Below are 23265 nucleotides of genomic sequence, written 5' to 3' on the forward strand. Positions count from 1 at the left end.
TCCTATATATTCAAAGCTGAGCAGTCCATTAACAACCTTCCTATACATTAAAAGCTGAGTGGTTCATTAGCAACCTTCCTATACATTCAAAGCTGAGTAGTTTATTAACAAACTTCCTACACATTCAAAGCTGAGTGGTCCATTAACAAACTTCCTACACTTTCAGAGCTAAGTGGTCCATTAACAAACATCCTATACATTAAAAGCTGAGTGGTTTATTAACAACCTTCCTATATATTCAAAGCTGGGTGGTTCATTAACAACCTTCCTATACATTCATAGCTGAGTGGTTCATTAACAAACTTTTTATACATTCAAAGCTGAGTGGTCCATTAACAACCTTCCTATACATTAAAAGCTGAGCAGTCCATTAACAACCTTCCTATACATTCAAAGCTGAGTGGTTCATTAACAAACTTCCTATACATTCAAAGCTGAGTGGTTCATTAACAAACTTCCTATATATTCAAAGCTGAGCAGTCCATTAACAACCTTCCTATACATTCAAAGCTGAGTGGTTCATTAACAAACTTCCTATACATTCAAAGCTGAGTGGTTCATTAACAAACTTCCTATATATTCAAAGCTGAGCAGTCCATTAACAACCTTCCTATACATTCAAAGCTGAGTGGTCCATTAACAACCTTCCTATACATTCAAAGCTGAGTGGTTCGTTAACAACCTTCCTATATATTCAAAGCTGAGTGGTTCGTTAACAACATTTCTACACATTCAAAGCAGAGTGGTCCATTAACAAACTTCCCATACATTCAAAGGTGAGTGGTTCATTAACAAACTTCCTACACATTCAAAGCTGAGTGGTCCATTAACAATCTTTCTATACATTCAAAGCTGAGTGGTGGATTAACAAACTTCCTATACATTCAAAGCTGAGTGGTGGATTAACAAACTTCCTATACATTCAAAGGTGAGTGGTCCATTAACAAACTTCCTACACATTCAAAGCTGAGTGGTTCATTAACAAACTTCCTATACATTCAAAGCTGAGTGGTTCATTAACAAACTTCCTACATATTCAAAGCTGAGTGGTCCATTAACAAACTTCCTACACATTCAAAGCTGAGTGGTCCATTAACAACCTTCCTATACATTCAAAGCTGAGTAGTTCATTAACAAACTTCTTATACATTCAAAGTTGAGTGGTTCATTAACAAACTTATTATACCTTCAAAGCTGAGTGGTTCATTAACAACCTTCCTATACATTCATAGCTGAGTAGTCCATTAATGGTCTTCCTATACATTCATAGCTGAGTAGTCCACTAATGGTCTTCCTATACATTCATAGCTGAGTAGTCCATTAATGGTCTTCCTACACATTCAAAGCTGACTGGTCCATTAACAAACTTCCTATACATTCAAAGCTGAGTGGTCCATTAACAAACTTCCTACACATTCAAACTGAGTGGTTCATTGACAAACTTCCTAAACATTCAAAGCTAGCTGAGTGGTTCATTAACAAACTTCCTATACATTCAAAGCTGAGTGGTTCATTAGCAACTTTCTTACAAATTCAAAGCTGAGTGGTTCATTAACAACCTTTCTACACATTCAAAGCTGAGTGGTTCATTAACAAACTTCCTATACATTCAAAGCTGAGTGGTTCATTAACAAACTTCCTACACATTCAAAGCTGAGTGGTCCATTAACAAACTTCCTACACATTCAAAGCTGAGTGGTCCATTAACAAACTTCCTACACATTCAAAGCTGAGTGGTTCATTAACAAACTTCCTATACTTTCAAAGCTGAGTGGTTCATTAACAAACTTCCTACACATTCAAAGCTGAGTAGTTTATGAACAAACTTCCTATACATTTAAAGCTGAGTGGTTCATTAGCAACCTTCCTACACATTCAAAGCTGAGTGGTTCATTAACAAACTTCCTACACATTCAAAGCTGAGTGGTTCATTAACAAACATCTTATACATTTAAAGCTGAGTGGTTTATTAACAAACTTCCTATACATTAAAAGCTGAGTGGTTCATTAACAAACTTCCTATACATTCAAAGCTGAGTGGTGGATTAACAACCTTCCTATACATTCAAAGCTGAGTGGTTCATTAACAAACTTCCTATACATTCATAGCTGAGTAGTCCATTAATGGTCTTCCTATACATTCATAGCTGAGTATTCCATTAATGGTCTTCCTACACATCCAAAGCTGAGTAGTTCATTAGCAACCTTCCTATACATTCAAAGCTGAGTGGTTCATTAACAAACTTTTTATACATTCAAAGGTGAGTGGTTCATTAACAAACTTCCTATACATTCAAAGGTGAGTGGTTCATTAACAGCCTTCCTATACATTCAAAGGTGAGTGGTTCATTAACAAACTTCCTATACATTCATAGCTGAGTAGTCCATTAACAAACTTCCTATACATTCATAGCTGAGTATTCCATTTATGGTCTTTCTACACATCCAAAGGTGAGTGGTTCATTAACAAACTTCCTATACATTCAAAGGTGAGTGGTTCATTAACAAACTTCCTATACATTCATAGCTGAGTAGTCCATTAATGGTCTTCCTATACATTCATAGCTGAGTAGTCTATTAATGGTCTCCTATACATTCAAAGTTGTACATACAGAGAACTTGCAGCTGGATCAAACTGTGCGTTTTATCTGATAACGGCCGCCGTTGCTGGGGAAAGGTTATCATATATCACCATATACAAAATAATCAAAATAGTTCTGTACGCTATGGTTTTGATATTATCTCGCTTGGTGAATCACATAACGTTACAGAAAGATTCAGCTTTTGGAAAAGGTCACTAGTTGCATTGATTTGCGCTGTATTGGCAATCGTACATTAGATGACCGGTTAAGTGTGTTCCTGAGTGACAGGATAGGTCTGTTGTGACAGACGCTATACACTCCTAACTACAACATACTGACCGTCTACACATAGGTGAAATACTAACAATGGCCTCTATATTTCTCTGGTTCCAAAGACATTCACCAATGAGGACACAGGTTCGAATCCAAGATCAGCGAGTTTTTGGTTAGGTGAGTTTTTACTAGTGTTTCCCTTTTTCTACCACTGGTAAAGCTAACATCTATTATTTTATTGAAACAATTATTAAGAACATTAATGATATCCTTAATTAAGTGTGGCGAAAAACACAAATCATTTTAATTTAAAGAACTACTTGCAGAACGCCCGGGTTACATGTTATCTTGGGGGTAATGAAAATATTTTCCCACTTTAAAAGAGCCATTGACTCCGGGGCGAAAGGAAAATTGAAGTGATCAGTCTTGTACTTACCTGTACATCGAAGGGAAAATCATCAAGTTCCAGGTTTTCCATGAATACTCCCTTGACTCGTCTTTTTTCCACGACAAATGCATGTCCTTCGTCGTTGTGTAGAACTCGGTAACTTATTTTCTCCTTCGGGTCCCCAATCGTATTTTCTATATAAATTTTGGGATTCCAGTATTTTTTCCAGTCGATGGCATCCGCCGTCTGAAATCATGTTTAGTCGGAGTGAAAGGCAAATTAGGAGCTGTAAGTACAACTGCATATATATCCAAGGCATTGTTTACGAGAGCGATATCCCATGCTACATCAACTGTAATTATAACTACCATGGTAAAGAGGTACTTACCCGTAGTAGTTACAATCAATTTAACTAAGATCGCTTTAAGCAACGGGGTCCAGTGGATGATGCCACAAACCCAATTTTGACTTAAGTCGAAATATTATATTAATCTTGTTTTTTTTATCATACAGTACAATACTGGGAAACTAAAATACGCGCATGGCAGTAAATATTCGTGTTCAAGCTGTGTAGTCTGTTGTAAACGCTTTCCCTTACGGTGACGTCATGAGTGGAAAACGGTGACGTTATGATGGGAAACCGGTGACGTATTACTCAAACAATGGGAGACATAAACGGTCAGTTCAGCTTTGATGGGAGACATGAACGGTCAGTTCAGCTTTGACCAGAGTCGCCAATCCGTGGGTAAAGAGCTCTCCATAACATTTGGTCATTCTAGCCTACCGTAATTGTCTGTCCATCCAGCGCCGGTTCGCGCCATTTGGCCTTGATGACAACGTCGGCCGCATACTGTTCCTTAAGCGTGTCGATTTCTCCCACCTTAGCGAATTGAACACAGATTTCTACTCGAATCTGAAATGAATGAGAATAAATGAATCGCATTATACCTCATTGTTATAAGCGACATATCCCCAGTGGTCAAGCCAGAGGTCAGCGTTGAAGGCTGCAGCTACTATCTACCCTCTCTGGGACCAAAACTACATGAAGTGTTTTAACGTAAATCTGACCACGCGGTCAACAATATCTTACCACAAACTTTCATTGACCTTACGTTCATCAAACCTTCGTTCAGAAAAACATACACGTATAAATATTATACATAAAACAGAAGCGTATAACTATTCTCACAAATGACAGGCAGTGTTAATCAAAACCGGACTAAAACATTTATTTATTTATTTGATTGGTGTTTTACGCCGTACTCAAGAATATTTCACTTATACGACGGCGGGCAGCATTATGGTGGGAGGAAACCGGGCAGAGCCGGGGGGAAACCCACGAGCATCCGCAGGTTGCTGTCAGACCTTCCCACTTACGGCCGGAGAGGAAACCAGCATGAACTGGAATCATTACACTGCGCTAGCGCGCTAACCAACTGAGCCACGGAGGACCCCGGATTAAGTAAGAAGAATCACCTGAAATACCGTGATTTTTGTTCGTTGGCGCTGAATGCAACTGAAGCGAAATACGCATAGGCCTCAAATATGACGTCAGGTTTTGTGACGTCACTCTAGATAGCTATAACATGGCAAAATGGCGTCACCAAATGAGTGGCTATTCACTGACGATTGTTTGCTAAAAAATCTACACCGCTTACATTCAAAGTTGAGTGGTCCTTTAACAAACTTCCTGTACATTCTCCGCTTCGGGAAGCGGTAGATCCAGGGTCAATCCTTGATCGAGTCACACCTAAGACCTTAAAAGAGGAAGTTTTAACTTCCTCGCTTGGCGTTCAGCATGAAGGGGATAGTGCAACAACTAGTTGACCCGTATCAGTATAATGGCTCGGGCCGAGCGGCTTACTTGCCTTCGGTAAGTCGTCTCAGTGAAGCAGCACTAGATAAAAAAGCGGTGGAAATCCGTCCTGCTACAAGGAGGCACATTACATACACCCTAGGGGTTCCTTCGTCGTCATATGACTGAAAAATTGTTAAGTACGACATTAAACCCCAAGCACTCACTCACTCAAATATGACACATTATACACCCATATGCACTAAAATTTCAAATACGACGTCAATAGTAATTAATTATGACATGTCAGATAATTACTACACGTATCGAAAGGACTTGAGGCTTGACATACAGAGAAGCATATTCATCCTCCATACAATAGGTCACCAAGCCGCAAAATTTGAATCTTACTTATTTGATTGGTGTTTCAAACCGTGCACTCAAGGATATGTACACAATAACTGTAATGTAAGCAGCTGCAAGACATGGTTTATCGCTGGTCTGTCGGTTTAAAGATTAGAAACACAAATAATACAAATACGTTGCACAAATAATACACAAATTAAGGCGATGAAAGAAAAGATGCGTTCAAACGCCAGGATTGTTAGTTGACGTGTTTGAAAACAAGTTTTCCACAACAATTCTGATATAAAAGATTCTGCTAAACTACATGTAGCATAAGATTAAGTATTTAGCGTTATAGAAATATGTCGGGAAACTGTGCTTATCTCTTCTTTGAAACCCGATATGGGGAAAGCACATTGTAAATGTTCAGAGCAAAGCGGGATATAACTACCATGTTTACACAATCCAATTATTAATAATAGCACCATGCTTTGTATTCCGCTTTTAAGCCAGTAAAGTTTCTCACGAATGGTAATTCTATAATAGCAGTGAAATATTCCTGAGTACGGCGTAAAACACCAATGAAATAAATAAATAAATAGTAGCGGTTTTCTGTAACGACTTCTTTCCTACTGGTATAGATAAGATGTAACAACGTTGTCCCAGTCCCGTCAGGTGTTGTCCAATCAGAATCTTGCTCCCATATTTTGAAAGATTTGAAACGAACGTTTTGATTGGTATTATAATTTGGAGAGATGGATACAAATGCTTCCTTTAGATCTAGTAATCCACAAAACGGGTTAGGGAAAGGCTGAACTTGCTTTTGTTCGAATCAGGTCAAATATTGAACGTGACAGAAGTTAAAAAGTAGTGACATGCGGATGGTGGAGGGTCAAGGTGGCGTAATAGATGGACATAGTTTCATGGTAATATAAGGGGGTCACTTTCACAAAACTTCGTAAGTCATATTTTCGTAACTTTTTTTGGTAAAATGTGTTGTTTAGTGCCATAGGCGACGTCATTTACAACAGTTAAAAAAACCCACTGATTTACGAAGTTTCGAACAGCGGACTCGTACATAATTTTACAACGTTCCTCCCATCATAATGCTGGCTGCCGTGGTATAAGTGAAATATTCTTGAGTACGGCGTGAAACATCAATCAAATAAATAAATAAAATTTACAGCGTAATACTCCGCAAACGTTATGAGTTGCAGAAAAGGTTTAATCAAATTCCCATTAAGGTCAATTGACAAAACGTTTGTATAAAAACTGGCATATTATAACCGGAATCTTAACCCCACTCTATAATCTACGGACAAAACCTTATAAGAAGACGATTCCTTACCTACTGGCAAGATTTGGTTATTCGGACCAAGCAGAGCCATGGATCATGGCAAGGAAATACTGCAGGAAAAAGAGCACATCCCCCTGAGGAGGAAATTTACCGCCGTTATAATCATTACAGTCAACCTCATGCCGTTCAAATGTGGAAAGGTATTGTTTTGAGTTTCCACCCGGTTCTGTCCGGTTTCCTCCCACCATAATGCTGGCAGGCGTCGTATAAGTGAAATATTTTTGAGTAAAGCGTAAAACTCAAATCAAGCAAACAGATAAACATATACCGAAACAACCAGTTTTAGAGTCAGCGGTCTGACACGGCCCAGAATTGAACCGGAAGTTATTGTGGACATTTTATTCCTACAGCCCATTGCAAAGAGAATGTGTGAGATTACAGCTCCGTTAACATGCATTGAATATGATGTAAGGCTGCATCTTTCGAGATTTATTTATTTATTTATTGGTTGGTGTTTTACGCCGTATTCAAGGATACATCATTTGTATACGGCGGCGGTCAGCGTTATAATGGGATAACAGTTGACGATGATTTATGCAAGAGAGATTCTGATAATCTCTGATTGCCCTAAACAAATAAAGTCCGGCGAAATATGCATTATTTGCGCTACAGAATATATGTATATACAAATGTCCTGGGTAATCCAGGTCCCATAAATCAGATGGACTTTAGCAAATAGCACAGGGAAATACGTCAAATGAAGCTGACAAAATAGTCTGCCTGTTATATAGTATGATCTGTGGGAAGGTACTACAGAAACCTGCGGATGGTCGTGGGTTTACCCCTGGCGCTTTCCGGTTTCCAACAACCATAATGCTGGCCGCCGTCGTATAAGTGAGATATTCTTGGGTATCAGTCAAGTTGATAAATGTGGTATGATCTAAGTTTTCCAATAATGGTGTGTGAATTTCGGTTGTCAGTGTTTGGCCGAAAGGAAACCATTTACCGATCAACACAATATCTGTATAGTATTGGTCAGCAGATGGAGCAGCACTAGAATCCTTCACAACAGTATATCTATCACTGATACAGCACTAAAATCTTACACGGCAGTAGCAACCACTGATACAGCACTAAAATCTTACACAGCAGTAGTAAATACTGATACAGCACTAAAATCTTACACAGCAGTAGTAACCACTGATACAGCACTAAAATCTTACACAGCAGTAGTAACCACTGATACAGCACTAAAATCTTACACAGCAGTAGTAACCACTGATACAGCACTAAAGTCCTTCACAACAGTTGCTACCTTTGAGGCAGGGCAACCCATTTTTGACAATAATGGCAACCACTAAGCCCACGCCATGCATCAGTGATATGAAAGTTGATTTTAAATACAAAAGTTACCTTTTACAGTATGTTTACAGAGACAATGAAACAAACTTCCAGTTTTACTTTAATTTACATGTTTCTACATACTGTTATTTGGGCCTCAGTGTTCGCTTCTCAACGTCAGGGAACTAATAGATAAGATTTGCCTTCCGTCATGGTGCATTCGGAATAGGTTAAAGAAGTGCAATTAGTAGAATATAGAAAACTACGACGACAGTGTGTTAACTCACCACCCCTTGGCAGTTAGGATCAATGGTTATAGAACATCTTGGGGTGGAGCCCGCGTCACCATTCGCGTCCCCAACAGAAACGCAGGTTGGACGACGAATAGAAAACATGGCCGATTTCCGGTCCCTTGGTACTGATTGTTGAACATTAAAACCACTGGCTCCCTTCTTTCAAGTAATTAACGGTGTTTTTTCCTGCGAGATTTCTCTGAAAATTCCTAAGCCAAGATTTGTTAGTCTTATCTGCGTAACTATATTCCATTAAATGAGATTGCATGTAAATGACTTAGTCGGCAGCAGAGTTTTCCGTTCCAGCGGGAATCGGTTTCGTTTCAGGACCGGTGCAAATACCTGGCATCGTTTTGATTGGTTAATTTTACCCGGTTCCGAGCAGCTAATACACGAGGGCACACACACAATGCCAGGCGTTAAACCAATACAGAGCTGTCGCTCATTTTAGATGCGCCAGATGAATTTGGTGGCAAATTCCATGTCCTCATGCAGAGATACATCTCTAGAGAATCAGGTTTTCGCACTACCTCCTATCACTCATTATACATCTCGCCATGTATGTGCCATATAGCCAGGGATTTCGGTCAGTGTCACATCTGCAGAGAGTCATGCACTATTAACTTGCGAATAGGAAACCGCAGTTGGCAAAGTTCTTGTATTTACAATTTCAAAAACTGTCTTTTGCAGACAAACAGCTGAACATGTTTAGTTCTACATTTACATAAAGGGCAAAAAAAAATTACATCACAGGTATCGTCATTTTATTTTTTATTTATTTGTATATTTACCATGGAAAATGGTCTACTTTATTTTTTTATTATTGTTTGACGCCATACTGTTGCAGTCAGTTTCACATACAATGACAATCAGTTTCACATGTATACAATGACAGTCAGTTTCACATGTATACAGTGACAGCTAGTTTCACATGTATACAGTGACAGTCAGTTTCACATGTATACAGTGACAGTCAGTTTCTCATGTATACAATGACAGTCAGTTTTAATTTATGGCTGAAAAAAGCCGGAGTACACGTCGAAAACCTCCGACTTTTGACAAGTTACTGACTCTAGTTATTCCATATGGAGTTTAAGCAACGTTACATTACCAACTGATAATACATGGCTTTTGAGGTGTCTACAGGGATTTCGTTTGAAGACAGGCTGTTTGACCGTTGCGTGTTTGAATCCACCGCCGGTCGATTCTTTTGCACACGGCTATACGTCAGGGGCGTAGCACCTTACGAGGTGATTTACTTTGGTGCTGCCACTGACTCGGAAATCTGGGCGAATTCGTTTTAGTAATACCAGACATCCAGCACCTAGAAGTATCCAACTTCCCTATAGCTAGTCTCCACGTCACATCATATACAGCTCGCGCCATCTGGTGGAGAAATATACCAATCTCTTAGGTGGAAATTGTGGACTGAATCATAATTGTAAACGCCTGCAACAAGAACTGGTCATACCTTGAAACCAAAATTGCGTATTTAAAAACTACGATGCAGTTAAGAACCCATTGACTATTTTTATGTTTCCTAGCAACTATAAAACAATTATTATCAAAGGCATTGTTATCCTTTTAACAAACTTTCGGTTGTCGTAATTTCAACAAAACCGCGTTTGGAACCCATCATGCATCAGCCGTTCCTGAAATGTTTGCTGCGCTATAGAGAAATAGAAAAATACATGGTTGCGCAGATACGTCAGATAATGTGTTAGAGATTACAGAAAAGTGTAAAGTGCCGTGGAGACTAGCTATAGGGAAGTTGCATACTTCTAGGTAATGGACTTCTGGTAATACCTTAACGGCATAAAACACGAAAAACAAACAAACAATAAAATCAGCCTGGATTAACTCGCCTTTGTGCCATAGCACAAGTAAGGCCCACTTTTCGACTGGCATTAGGTCAAAATAATAATTCCGTTGATTTATTTGCCCTTTTAAGCAGGGTTAATAACTATTCCGGTCAATGCAGAACGGGTCCACAGCAGTCGTACTCATACTTTTGCTGAATGGGAGATCTCCCATTCTAAAAAGGGAACCAAATTTATAGAAACTCTTGAAGTAACAATGTCCTCTACCTTTTCATGGTGAAATACAATGTTTCTCAAATTACTTGTAGTATTATTCAGTTAAGTAGAGGGCATTGCTTTCTTATGAGTTGCGAAAGATGCTTCCCTTGATAGAGGGATGGGGAACTCCACTGGAATCGGTATCCACCGGTTTGGAGGACCAGAGGAAACCAAATCTTGGAGCCAGTTGCACTGATTGGGAGTGAGTATCATAAAAGTCAAAATCGTACGACCCCTTTAACGGTGTTCTGGGCCACCAAACCAGTTCTTGTTCAAAATTAATAGAAAAAAATCAGACCAGGGTATTGATTAGCCCCAAATCAAAAGAAAACAGTTTTGGAAGGGATATTTCCAGCAAGTTTTGACCTGGATATCTCACTGATATAAAACTTGAGGAAAAAGCTAATAGTAGGCAGTAATTAAAGGAGAGGAAAACATAAAAATGATGCCAAAATCAGATGACAGAGCGGCATAACTTTGCCAATATGGCCCTTTTTTAATTTTTCTTTTTATGGTGGGTACTGGGACCACCGTTCGGTATTTATCGTCATTGCGTAATAAAGTTCTAAATAAGGACGTGATGCATGTCTAATAAATTTATTTGAATGCAAATTTGTTGTTTATATCCAAACATACGCACTGAATCTGAATTATGATATTATTTAAGAATATATTAAAGATATAAATACATTTTTTATCTGAATGGACTATATATAATATATATACAAATAGGTGGCCCCAAATACCCACCATACAAAACTTATTTTCATGTATCTTTTTCTCTTGAAAGGAAAATCGAAAAAAAAAAAAATTGAAGGTCACATTCACAACTAACCTTGCCCACTCTTTCATGCGAACTTCATTTGACTTTTGTGTTTTCTCCATCTTCAATACCTAACGCCGTATATTGTGACAGATAGAAATTACAACCTGTGCAAGCAGCCCAGGGGAAGCATCCTCCAAAAAGCCCCATGCCATTAAAAAGAGAACTCGAATTCAACCATAAACCACTTTTCCCAAACAAAGTATAGATTCCGGTGAATTAAATAAATTAAGACTTAAACCCATATGACAACAACTTACCTTCATAAAGTATGATGAATATACATTAAAACAGAGCATCACATAAACCAGTAGACATAAGTATACTGGATTCGAACTCGAGACCTCATTAGTCAACGGCTTGCCAGTCACTGCGAGCCAGCGCTTAAATCAAGTGAGCCATCGATAGAAAGTCTCACTGTCTATACTTAGCTAATCTCGTACTAACAATATATGGCAAGATACAACCCAACGGCTTTTAAATACAGGATGGCAACGTTACTAGCAGTACAGTGAGAAATCATTGGAACATCGAGAAGACGATGCAAAGGCCAGCACTTTCGACTAAATTAATTATTTTACATTGTATTGGTTATCGAATACTACACAGTCGGGTTCAGTCTGCTAAAATGGGATGAAGTTGTGAACGTGGGGAGGGCAAAATGCCGGCTCCCTCATCACGTCAGTACGACAAGGCTCCGTCTAGACGCCCTTTGATGGACTTAACGTGGACTGCCAGTGATTCAATACATTGGATGTGATCTCATACAAGATTGCCTGAGAGTTTGGTCCGTGTTGATATTGACAAGATGAATTTCTGAATACTAATGTGCATACACTACCAAAGAACTAAGCTAGTCAAAAACCTTAATCATTATCTCCGCCTCGTACATTGATACCACAATTCATTAATAAATACAACCTGCAATGTCGAAAATTTTCATTTCTGGTGTTTCAATATTGTAGTATTAACCGTTTGAAGAAAAATGGAAACGCTCGATGTTTTTAAGGCAAGGGAAATTTCTTAAACAAGCAAAATACATGTTCATCCAACAGCACCTGTTTATCAGAAACATCAAAAAAGAGTAGATATGTAACCATTATCACCTTAATATTGATTATTATGTAGAATCTTTCAGAATATGGCTATATCGTGTAGACGCATATGATGAAACTGTGAACATAACTGACAGCGCTGAAAACAAAAGCCCTCGGTTTTAAAATACATGTATATAGTGAGAGAAATTCTTGTCTATTTTTGCAATTGTGCGTGGGGGAAGGGCGTGGGGGGGGGGTGCACACAGCAAGACTGGAAAGCGTAATAATACCCGGATATAAGAAGCACATGGAAAATAATTCGATGATTTGCAAATCATCAAACAGAGTTACTTCAAAATAGTTGAGTTGAGTAATAGAAGAAATTCAGCAGTATAAGACTACCGGCGAAAGTGCGCTAACTAGTATATGGTCTTAGCGGTGAATTGACAATCTGGCTGAACACATTGTCAACCTGTACAACTGAGAGGACTTGTTATGGAAGCCGGATGAGGACATCCCGTCGCGTGCCTCCTCCACTATTCTCGTGCCGCGGAAAGAGACTCGCGACACGAGAACATAACCATTTTCGCGCGATTTGCCTGCGAGACGAGGGACGAGATGTCCTCATCTGGCTTCTATAACTCACCATACAGCCAGTAGTACATTCTGAACAGTATATATGCTTGGGGTTTTACGCCGTACAAAACAGTTTTTCGTCATATGAAGAGAACCGATTCAGATGTGACAACGACATATGACAGTCGATATATTAGTAACCCATATAGAGATTATAATTAATTGTTTTGAAACACAAGATTTTATTTCACTTGATTCGACTTTGATTTAACAGTTTATGGCATTGTGAGCCATAAACACCTGCTGTTCAGATATTCATAACGACAAAACATTTTAAACACCACCTTGAACATTTGAATAGCTCTATTACACACGAGTAAAAGGTTACCTAACTGTTGTTCTCAAAAAAATAAGTTTGTAGTTCAATATAAAGACAAAAAGTCCTAATGATCCATCGCAGTATATATATGGTCCCTGAAACTCACGTCACCACTCCATCATTTGTCTGCATTTAATTCATTGAAAACAAAATTAAAAATTAAAAAAGTAAACATATAGTTTAATAGACAGTTTTTCAGTGGCCCTTCTCATGATGCTGATTTTATGCTGTCTCTATACTTTAAAGAGGCTATATACCGGCGGTTTTTGTGTAAAAAAATCTATGTTCAGTAATCATCAAATTTTCTTTATTTACCAAAGAATAACTCAAAAAAGGACCTTAGCGCAGTATATATACATGTACTATTTAAATAGTCAAATAATCTTTTAAGTTATACAGCAACCCCCATGATAAAATGTTCGTCCTTTATTTCTTTCAACAAAATAATCTGTTCAGTTTAACAGAAAGTCTGTTGTCTGAGTGACGCTGGAATGTATTCTTCTGTTGCAGCAGATTATTCTGTTAAATATAACCTGCACACTCTATTAATTCAACACAAAGACCGTATTAGCCTAACAGAATATTCTGTTGAATAACAAAGTATTATGCTATTATAACGGAATACATTCTAGCTACACTCTGACTTTCTGTTAAAATTAACAGGTTATTTTTTAATGTGCCGTGTGTAAAAAATGCACAGACAACGCCAATATTTTGTGAACGGAAATTACTTGACCTATTCCAAAACAATGATAAAAATCCATTGAATCTGAGCTGATCGATTTTCTTTGCTCAAAATCTCCGGCATTCACTTTCTTTAAAGTAGCGGAATACGTTACATTCTAATATACGTAAAATTTCACCTACTGAAGTGATGTCATGTATGGCCGGTCTTCGCTCAGCGAGTCGCTCGACTCTGTTAATGAAGGTCAGTGACATGATCGAGCGGCTAGACTTGTTTCCAACGTGTACAATCCCCAAGAATACTGACATCGAAGTGGAGCTCTACGCTGTTAACAGGTGTTTCGCTCGAATTCAAAGAACTGTCCTACCGCCGTCAGAAGGCTTCTTTGCACAGGCGTTTACAGGTTGTCTGCATCTCGATGCCAGTGCCGGGGCAGAAAGCTGTTTTAGCGGCTAATAAAACAGCCCTGAAGCCTGGACTTTCGGGTTAAGTGATTAACTAGAAATGTGCAATATTGACCTCGGACCGAGCTGCGATATTGGCCAGTGTATTTGTGCGGCGATAAGCGTCCCGCTTAGTCTATAACTGCCCCGTCCCCCCAGGGACCAATTCACCACACAGGGACCTTCCATCAAGGTTGTTATTTAAAAAGTTGGTTATAAAAGTCAAAAACTCCAGCTATCGCCTTATCAACGCCTTGTTTTATTTGTTTAAAATGTCCACAGAGTTTTTGGCGGCCTCCAGGGACGAGATTTACACGTACTCACCAGGATGGAAATCTGACTTGACATCAGAGTTATTAACACTTGTTCTCGAAATTAATCCGTTGTAATGTATCTAACGTTGTAAATCTGACAGAGTTCGAATCCACTGAACTCCGTGTGTTTAAGTTTATTGTTTAAAGTACAACTGAATGAAATAAGCTGAAATTCTTTGCATATCCAGCTTGTGACAAGGCACTACAGGGAGCGGCTCCTTGATCTGACTTTAGTGGAACGTTGACCATGTAAATGATGTTTTACTGTTCATGAAGTCATGAACAGTTAGATATCATATGTTTCATTCATCAAGTCCATGCTTCTTGGGTATCAAGTCAAGAACATGAACAGTAAGATATTGGCTGTTTCGTTCAACAAGCCACGAATACTTAGGTATTAAGCGTTTCTTTCATGAAGCCATGAACACTTAAGAATTATGTTTTTAGTTCATCAAACCATAAAAACTTATACATGAAATCTTTCTTTCATCAAGCCATAAACAAGCACTTACATTTTATGTTTTTCGATGATGATGTAATGGACACTTAGGTATAATGGGGTTTTTTTCATCAAGCCATGAACATGCACCTAAGTTCCATGTTTATCGATCATGATGCACTTAGGTATTATGAGTCTCGTTCATCAAACTAGTATCACTTTGGTATTATGAGTTTCGTTCATCAAACCAGTAACACTTTGGTATTATGTGTTTCATTCATCAAACCAGTAACACTTTGATATTATGAGTTTCGTTCATCAAACCAGTAACACTTAGGTATTATGAGTTTCGTTCATCAAACCAGTAGCACTTTGGTATTATGAGTTTTGTTCATCAATCCAGTAACACTTTAGTATTATGAGTTTCGTTCATCAAACCAGTAACACTTTGGTATTATGAGTTTCGTTCATCAAACCAGTAACACTTTGGTATTATGAGTTTCGTTCATCAAAACAGTAACACTTTGGTATTATGAATGAGTTTCGTTTATAAAACCAGAAACACTTTGGTATTTATGAGTTTCGTTCATCAAACCAGTAACACTTTGGTATTATGAGTTTCGTTCATCAAACCAGTAACACTTTGGTATTATGAGTTTCGTTCATCAAACCAGTAACACTTTGGTATTATGAGTTTCGTTCATCAAACCAGTAACACTTTCGTATTATGAGTTTCGTTCATCAATCCAGTAAAACTGATATTATGAATGAGTTTCGTTTATCAAACCAGTAACACTTTGATATTATGAGTTTCGTTCATCAAACCAGTAACACTTTGGTATTATGAGTTTCGTTTATCAAACCAGTAACACTTTGGTATTATGAGTTTCGTTCATCAATCCAGTAACGCTTTGGTATTATGAGTTTCATTCATCAAACCAGTAACACTTTGATATTATGAGTTTCGTTCATCATGCTCCTCGGCTTCATAAAGCACAATGATATGAACCACGTTGTTTTACTGACGCGAGTTACCAGGACATCTGCAATAGCACCATGTAGTCCCGAGTATGTTAAGTGTCCGAACACTCAATACTCTAGTACTTACACGCTGATACCTGCAAACATGCGGTCGTACCAGAGTAAAACCGATCTAACATCTGGATTTGATATGGCCAGGAAAATACGAGAATCTCGAATAAACAGGTAGCTCCCCCACAAACGCACTGCACTCAGAAAAGGTCACGGTGTAAACAGAACAAACCTTGTGATTGTGGATCAGTTATAAAAATACATCGTCATGACGCCATTCTAGCTTGGTTTAGAGATATGGAATTTGTACATGCCAAATGGTACAGGGTCTGGGATAAAGTATAGTAATAAAGTAGTAATATAACAGAATGTTGAGAAGGCGTTTTATTATTTTTTTCCTATGTAAGTTCTCCTCCCCAGGGGATCTTTCTCTATTTCTTAGACATACAGAGCACATCCAGCTCTGAGGGTGTATGGCTAGGTCTGTATCAAACATATATGTACATTATGTACGTATACCCTCATCTACACACTACAAAAATATGCGGTGATGAACAGACAGTGCGTGGCTCATTTGTTTTGGCTCGTCAAATATCTCTGCTACTCGAGCAGAGATGATATTACAAGCGCCGGCCCTGTTGAGATTGGCCGGTTCCTCTTGACACCGGTCCTCGTATATCGCTGATCGGCGTGTCGAGTTCCGGTATAGCTCGCGAGGGGATAAACAGAGGCGAAAACTCGTCAGTCAGATAAGAGGTGCGCTGCTTACAGATAATGGAAAATAAAGCTAGACAAACGATAGAGAGTCTATAACTGTTTCGGAAAATATACAACCTCCTAATTTCGTTCGTAGGACAACAAAATACCAGTTCGTCACGCTTTGAGCAATATTCAAGTGTGTAAGACAGAAGTGGAAACACTAAGTCAAAACTCCTTAAAAAAAGGTGTGATTTATTTTCCCTGTGTATGACTTATTTGATGCCTATTGTTGTGATCCAATTGTCTGATTCTAGAATTTGCAGAAAAGACAAATGTGAAACAACATAAGACTTAAGTTGATCTTAAACGGGATTTGTATATCACGACCCTAGCGTCGAAACACACATTCGTATGGCAAAGGTCAACCAAAGTGGACGTTCCAGGGCAAAGGTCACAAGGTCAATTTCCAAAGCGACATTAAACAGAAACTACCAAAGTACTAAAAAAGCATTTATGTACAAAAGTAGGACGAAATGGCGCAAAGAGAAGCCGTCAGCAGTTTTTATTCATTTTGGAAAATTACAATGAGTATTTTAGGTGAATGAGTGAAATCAATATTCACATCGTGTACCATGCTAGTAAATGTATATAAGTTGTCGATAATCAAAATATTTGTCTCATTTGCCATGACAAGCTAAACAAAGTGTACCAGAGCGTAGTTTTTACCAGGGGACTATCCCTTCCTCTAGAAGCCGTACTGGTTAACAATGAGTCTTCAATTACTGGCCCTCCACTTCCCTAGTTACAACTCTTTATGTATGACTACATGGGTTTTTTTTCAGAGCGACAAGTGTAGTGCACGAGCCTTATACGTCATATAAGACTGGGTGGATGACGTCATGTCGTGTATTTGTATTCAATGGGGAATCCATAACTCCTTCCAGCCTTTAACAAAGCGTTCCGCGATATGGGCCCTTTTGTGTAGCTCGTCTGCCAGTCTCGGACGGTAGTACAACTTTGTCTTGTACAACGCAACACAATATATGGTAAGGTAATTCGCTTCCTACAAATGAGCAGCAACTTTAATATCTTATACAACATGATACATGGTATCTCATGACATACAACTGGGTGGAAGATACAACTCTGTATCGGTTGCACAACAGAACATGTTACAGAACACAACATGACAAATGGCATCGCGTCACATGTCACCAGAGGAGCACAATCGCGCTCATGCATTCTTATTTAGATATTCAGGGAACGGTTTGTATTGTAACATTCAGAAAGTTCCTTAGCAACACGCCGTGAAACAAATCAGTTCTGCTCCACGTGAAACTCTGGATACCACAACATTCCCTCCCCCCCATCAAATCTTCTCGGAAGTAGCTTTCACGACTAGCATGCTAACAGAAGGTTTCCAAATTATACGCGTCGGCAAAATGGATCCAGTCGCCAAGAAAAACTAGTGCCTGGGGAGTCGGTAGCTAGAAGGAAACTGTACTTAGCAAAGGCCATCAAACTGAGAAATTACCGTCAATCGTACTCAGCCCATATTAACTTGTTATCCAACGCTTCGTGACCAATGTTGTCATTGCTACTATTTAGAGCCCCTTGGTCTAAAGAGACTAAAATGTTACCTTTGAGAACAACTGGTCACCGTATCTTGGTCTAAAGCAACCAAAATGTTACCTTTGAGACCAACTGTTTACAGTATCTTGGTCTAAAGCGACCAAAATGTTTCCTTTGAAGCCTATGCTTGCCAGTGTTACTGTTTACAGTAACTTGGTCTAAAGAGACCAAAATGGTATCTTTCAGGCCAATGTTTTCAACAGTATCTTGCTGTAACATTACCAAAAGGTTATCTTAATACTGCCCTCTATAGTTTCCAAAAGGTTACCTTCATAGCTATTGTAGATGTGTCTCACTTTGAGGCGTATGTTGTCATTGCTGCTGTTTACAACATCTTGCTATAACACTATTAAAAGGTTACCATCGTGATTAGTGTTGCTATTGCCACTGTTTATAGTGATGAGCTATAAAGCTACCACAAAACTAACCTGAAGGCCCGTTATACCATTCTTACTGTTTATAATATTGTCCTATATGGTTTCCAAAAGGTTACCTTCATAGTTATTGTAGTTTTAGCCTTGAGGTCAATGTTGTCATTGCTGTGGTTCATGGTGGCATGCCCCAAACGTACCAATGACCAGTGTTGTCATTTCCAGCGTGCAATCTAGTGTTACAAACAGACTAGTGCTAGAGGTGTACACATGATGCCAATTGTAGAAACACACGTTAGTTTGTCATGCGAGCTGACAGCATCGTTGATTTCTCTTTTTAGATCAACTATGTATATATTTTTAGCACTGCAGTAAAATATTATTAGAATTTTAGAACACCTATTTAACACTGTAATTTTATTTCGCCAATTTCAATCTTGAATTGTGGACGGCAACAATGCGGTGACCAAATACTAATCATGCACGTGCAGACCATTTTCAAAACATATAAATTTGGCATGAACAAAACAAGCAAGCGAATGACTCGATGTCCATGATTGTCTATTACTTGTCCATGACTGCACATGATTGTCCGCTATTGTCTATGATTTATTCATGATTGTCTATGATTGTCTGTGATTGTCTATGATTGTTCATGATTGTCAATAAATTCTCCATGATTTCCCATGATTATCCATGATTTTCCCCATTATTGCTCATGGCAATACTATGATTATATGGATGACTTGTTATTCTGAGCAGATAAACGTTAATTGTACCTGGATCAAGGTATAGATAATGTTCAAGTGGCATTCGAATCGATGACCCAAACATTCAACACATTATGGCTGGCCTGTAAATGCTACATTGGGGCGACATGTTAATGTTATAATTTCTACATAACGACAGTACATATCAGAAAATTAATAGAACTCGATTATTATATTTTGAAACAAAAAAGTTTTACCTTCTGTTTAATTTTCGATACTGGCTTTTTTAAGGCTAAAAATTCCCATGATCCTCTCTGTGAATTAAGAAAATGGCGAAATACTTTTAAAAAAGAGTTATTACTAGCAAGATCACTTGCTCAATGCACAGCCAAATAATGATAATAACTAAAAATTTCGGGGACTTCCTGTGAAGTTGGCTAGTCATTATTCTGATTTAAAACAACAGAGTCTCTTCTTTACTCAGCACTTTCGGTTATATCTTAAACTGAGATAAATAATTCCGTGACAAGCAGGAAACTTTCGCAACAGTTCGGATGTTTTCGTGAAAATCCGTCAGTCATCGTAAGCCAGCGCGAGCCAAAGTATAGATCTTCGTACAAACAACCGATTATTAAGCAATTGTCGGGTCTTGGTTTTATTACTAAACTTTTGTTTGTTACCCATCTATAGAAAGGATCTCATCATACATGGAAAAAATACATAGAATTGTGTAACATTACGTGAACTAGACTTCTGTTGTTATTGGTGATGTTTCGAGTTGACTTACCACCGGTTGATCCGAGTCATGTGATACGTCACCGGGGTCGTAGGTCATCGGAAGAAATACATTGTTGCCTAGTCCCATCATGGTACCGGTCTACCCAAGGAAGTGGACTGTTAGTCATCGGCAAGTAAACAGACAACCTTTGACACAAGCCGTAGGCCTTGCGGATTCCTTTTGTCTCTCTCAACAGGGATTTTAGTGCCTTTTGTGAAGAATGGCTACTTTAGCTTTAGTATCTACAGAAATACAAAACTTTGTGTTCTAAAAATAAGCATGAAACACCTTCTGTGTGTAATAATGTATAATGTCTGATAATTAAAGCTCTTGAATTAACCCTTATCTTTGGCAAATAGGGGAAAAAAAAAGAAAAATGCTGAAATATTTATCACTATCTTCGTAGCTTCTAATCTGAAAATTTTACGAAAGCAAACCAACTGATTGTGTCCAAATATGTCGCCCTTGGATAATCAGTATATTAAACCTTATTGTGTTTGCATTCAACTGACCCTTTTGTTGAGAGGCTATTTTCTAAGCAAGGGGTGTGACTTACAACTGTTTTACACATGGTACATTACGCCTGTGTGAAAATGAAAAATTATTCTCGCAGATTCAGAGTTAAGATTAAACAAAAAGCAAAAACCTAACATATATCAAAAACCAAAGTTTTGTCAACAAGACTAGAACCTGTTGTTTTTTTTTAAATCGAAGAACAAGGCGTAAAACATTTCAGTGGTTTGAGTGGCTTTAAGAAGTCTATTTCGGCGTCAGGCAGATACTGCATGTATTTGCTAATATAACTCACAAGGATCAGGGCAAGCTACTTTAGTTTCAAAATATCAAATATTTAAGACAGGATATATACAAGGCAACCCACCAGAACCGCCACTCAACAATGTACAGGACCAGAAAATCGAAAAATCTGCTCAGAAACCTTCGTAAATCCTTTGACACGACGAAGCAGATCACTCAATCCCAGTTTGAAGTTTGCATTCCACTAAAAATAGCGAATTGCCGATTGTTTCACACAGACTTATCACACAGAAGACCCACGCTCTTCCGTAGCTTGCAAACAGTAGGTCGAACTCCCGCGCCTTTGCTCCCAGTCATAGCTTACGTCAGGCAAAGAAACGAGATAAAATCACTGTGATAGTCAGAGGTGAACAAGAGGGTAGCCTGGTTAGGGATTCGATGATAGATATGTGGCGTAACTTCGCACAGCTTAGCTCCTTGCTTTGCGGTACGGTAATGACTGCTGATGAAGAGAGCTCTACCTTACAGAGGCGCTAAACGACGTCGTATTTCAGTTCCGCACAGAGAAACCTTTTCACTCAGACCTGGCTAACTAGTGTGTCGTATCATTTCACCCCGCGTTCAATATGGGAGCGCTAGGGTAGGGGGTGCAGCCAGCAGAACGTATGGGAAATATAATAGGGCAAGGTGGTCTAAATTTGTCCCACTAGACTCGAAAAGTCGAATACCCATCAGGCAGTCACTCAGCCTGAAGGCGTTTTTTTCTGGCGATCCAACGTACCTCTTTACCGCAACACACTTAGCTCTCACGAGTAAGTTAAGGTGTTACTGGGTAAAGACGGGAGACTGGGGCGGGGGGTAGAGACATTAGGAAAATTTTTCTGGAGGGTTGGGGGGTTGGAGAGGGGAGGGGGGGGGCTTTGAGTGGCAAACATTCGCATCAGGTCGACAGAAAGACTTCGGCACAATAACCTTTGAGAATACTGCGAATAAACAGTGAGTAAATCGTTCAGGAGTTTACACCGAAGAACAAAAATAAAACAGCACACAGAAGACCAGGGGAAAACGTCATGCAGTTGGTACAAGAAGAGAGAATAGAGTGTTTCCCGAGTTATGAGTTCGATCCTTTAATTACATTAGGCAGGAATCTGCGGATGGTCGTAGGTTCTCCCTGGGCTCTGCCCAGTTTCTGCCCACCATAATGTTGCTCAGGGTCGTCGTACATAAAGTGAAATATTCTTGCGTACGGCGTAAAACTCCCAATCAAATAAAGAAATAAACTTAATTACATTATCACTTTTTCTTGCCGAGACATATTTGATTTTTTTAATTTCTACACTAGTAGTCTGAAGCCACACCACTAGCTAGTTACACTGGTAGTCTGAAGTCACATCACTAGCTAGTTACACTGGTAGTCTAAAGCCACACCACTAGCTAGTTACACTGGTAGTCTGAAGCAACATCACTAGCTAGTTACACTGGTAGCCTGAAGTCACATCACTAGCTAGTTACACTGGTAGTCTGAAGCCACACCACTAGCTAGTTACACTGGTAGCCTGAAGTCACATCACTAGCTAGTTACACTGGTAGTCTAAAGCCACACCACGAGCTAGTTACACTGGTAGTCTGAAGCCACATCACTAGCTAGTTACACTGGTAGTCTGAAGTCACATCATTAGCTAGTTACACTGGTAGTCTGAAGCCACATCACTAGCTAGTTACACTGGTAGCCTGAAGCCACATCACTAGCTAGTTACACTGGTAGCCTGAAGCCACACCACGAGCTAGTTACACTGGTAGTCTAAAGCCACACCACTAGCTAGTTACACTGGTAGCCTGAAGCCACATCACTAGCTAGTTACACTGGTAGCCTGAAGCCACACCACGAGCTAGTTACACTGGTAGTCTGAAGCCACATCACTAGCTAGTTACACTGGTAGTCTGAAGCCACACCACTGGCTAGTTACACTGATAGTCTGAAGCCACACCACTGGCTAGTTACAAAAAATTATGTTTATCGGCAACTGCGGTGTTCTTTATGGTTGGCTATAAATGATGGACTTTATCATAAATCACAATCAAACTTGAATCTGGGGACGCCAAACATCGTCAACCTTTCCCGATTGTGAAGTATCCACTAACTGAATACCTTACATTACCATGATGTCTCGCATTTGTCTCTCTTTTTTTCTCATATCA

At 39.0% G+C, this 23265-nt stretch overlaps 1 protein-coding gene across 8 annotated transcripts in view; it reads right to left on the reverse strand.

Moving 5' to 3' along the window:
- The window catches only part of LOC135464661 (cys-loop ligand-gated ion channel-like), an 83203-nt gene that overhangs the window by 15859 nt on the left and 44079 nt on the right, over positions 1–23265 (reverse strand). For 4 of the 8 annotated variants that reach the window (XR_010443673.1, XR_010443672.1, XM_064742148.1 and 1 more), the window contains exons 1-5: positions 21191–21624; positions 20320–20518; positions 19790–19846; positions 4028–4156; positions 3292–3489 (exon numbers count right to left, since the gene is read on the reverse strand). Coding sequence is in view for 6 of the 8 variants with exons in the window: in XM_064742148.1 (XP_064598218.1) it covers positions 3292–3489; positions 4028–4156; positions 19790–19846; positions 20320–20400 (465 nt within the window). In the remaining 2 variants the exon portion in view is untranslated. Of the gene's footprint in view, positions 1–3291; positions 3490–4027; positions 4157–19789; positions 19847–20319; positions 20553–21190; positions 21625–23265 lie in introns of those variants that run through there. The other 4 variants (XM_064742150.1, XM_064742149.1, XM_064742154.1 and 1 more) reach the window with 4 other exon arrangements.

This window comes from Liolophura sinensis, chromosome 4 (genome assembly GCF_032854445.1).
Source record: "Liolophura sinensis isolate JHLJ2023 chromosome 4, CUHK_Ljap_v2, whole genome shotgun sequence".
Classification (NCBI taxonomy): Eukaryota; Metazoa; Mollusca; class Polyplacophora; order Chitonida; family Chitonidae; genus Liolophura; species Liolophura sinensis.